This window comes from Cariama cristata, unplaced genomic scaffold, assembly GCF_000690535.1.
Source record: "Cariama cristata isolate BGI_N322 unplaced genomic scaffold, ASM69053v1 scaffold28686, whole genome shotgun sequence".
NCBI classification, from domain to species: domain Eukaryota; kingdom Metazoa; phylum Chordata; class Aves; order Cariamiformes; family Cariamidae; genus Cariama; species Cariama cristata.
The window spans coordinates 1,986-3,540 of record NW_009623123.1 but is presented as its reverse complement, the minus strand read 5'-3'; the positions used below and the strand labels follow the sequence as shown (position 1 = coordinate 3,540).

At 62.8% G+C, this 1,555-nt stretch overlaps 1 protein-coding gene across 1 annotated transcript in view; it reads left to right on the top strand.

Annotated features, from left to right (window-relative positions):
* Positions 1-1,555, top strand: part of USP2 (ubiquitin specific peptidase 2) — a gene marked incomplete at both ends in the record, with an annotated part of 2,995 nt that overhangs the window by 306 nt on the left and 1,134 nt on the right. Inside the window, 7 exon segments of the mRNA XM_009702621.1 lie at positions 135-246; positions 328-438; positions 606-670; positions 764-867; positions 941-1,021; positions 1,176-1,254; positions 1,358-1,465. Of these exon segments, the coding sequence (XP_009700923.1) occupies positions 135-246; positions 328-438; positions 606-670; positions 764-867; positions 941-1,021; positions 1,176-1,254; positions 1,358-1,465 (660 nt within the window).

Below are 1,555 nucleotides of genomic sequence, written 5' to 3'. Positions count from 1 at the left end.
TTCCCCTCCAGAGGGGACGGGGACGGTCACAGGGACCCCGGAGTGGGGTGCTGAGCTCTCCTCTGGAGGGCATGGCAATGCCACCAGAGCTGGCTGGGGCTGGCTGTGCTGCTGACCTGCCTCTCTGCCCACAGAGTTTGCAAAGCTGATTCAGCTGCTCTGGACCTCGTCCCCCAATGAGAGCGTGAGCCCCTCTGAGTTCAAGACGCAGATCCAGAGATATGCCCCCCGCTTCGTTGGCTACAAGTAAGGGGTGTCGGTGTGGGGGTGGCAGGGGAGAGCTAAGCCCCTGCCACCCGCTCACCGGCCATGCCCCGTGTCTTGCAGCCAGCAGGATGCACAGGAGTTCCTGCGGTTCCTCCTTGACGGGCTGCATGGTGAGGTGAACCGCGTGCTGGTGCGGCCACGGGCCAGCACAGACACCCTGGACCACCTCCCGTAAGTGCTGGCTGGGGTGGAGGCAGTGGACGAGCCCCACGGATGAGCTCGCTGCCTGCAAGCCCGGCTCAGGGATAGTGACCATGCAGGTCCCTCTGGGCTGGGTCGTGGGGGCTGGCATCCCCCAGGCCACACTCAGTACCACTCTGTCTCCCCGTCTCTTGCAGTGATGACGAGAAGAGCCGCCAGATGTGGAGGAGGTACCAGGAGAGGGAGGACAGCCGCATTAGCGGTGAGCAGGGCTATGGGGAGGGGAGGGCAGGGCTGGGCTGGGAGCAGGGCTGGGAACCAAGGGTCTTACCCTGCTTTGTCCCATCGCCTCCAGACCTCTTCGTTGGGCAGCTGAAGAGTTCACTGACCTGTAGTGAGTGCGGCTACTGCTCCACAGCCTTTGACCCCTTCTGGGACCTGTCCCTGCCTATCCCCAAGGTAAAGGGTCCCCACTGGCCCACGGCCCCCTGCCCCACACACCCTGTCTCTGACCCACACTCTGCTCCCACAGAAAGGCTACGGGGAGGTGACCCTCATGGACTGCCTACGGCTCTTCACCAAAGAGGATGTGCTGGATGGGGACGAGAAACCGGTACGGAGCATGGGGCACGGGGGCAGGTGGGCTTGCCTTGGTGCAGGCTGGGCCCCTTTCCCTCCGTGCCTGTGTTGCCAGGACTGTGGGCTTGGTGCCTGGTGGGGCTGACCTCTGCTCTCACCCTCCTGCTTGTACTGTTTGTGTCCCACAGACATGTTGTCACTGCAAAGCCAGGACGAGATGTACAAAGAAATTCAGCATCCAGAAGTTTCCCAAGATCCTGGTGCTTCGTATCCTTGAGGCGGAGGGACAGTGACAGGGGGTGCTGGTAGGGAGGCAGGCGGTTCCTCACAGGCTCCCCTTTGTCCCTTGGCTCCTTGACATGACCCCCAGACCTGAAGCGCTTCTCAGAGGCCAGGATACGAACGAGCAAGCTCACCACCTTCGTCAACTTCCAGCTGAAGGACCTGGACCTCCGCGAATTTGCCTCACAGAGCTGCAGTGAGTGCTGGGCCCTGCACGGCTCCAGCCCAGCCCTGGGCTCCCAGTGGTTCCTGGCTGGGTCCCTCATGCTCCCCAGGGTGCTGCAGC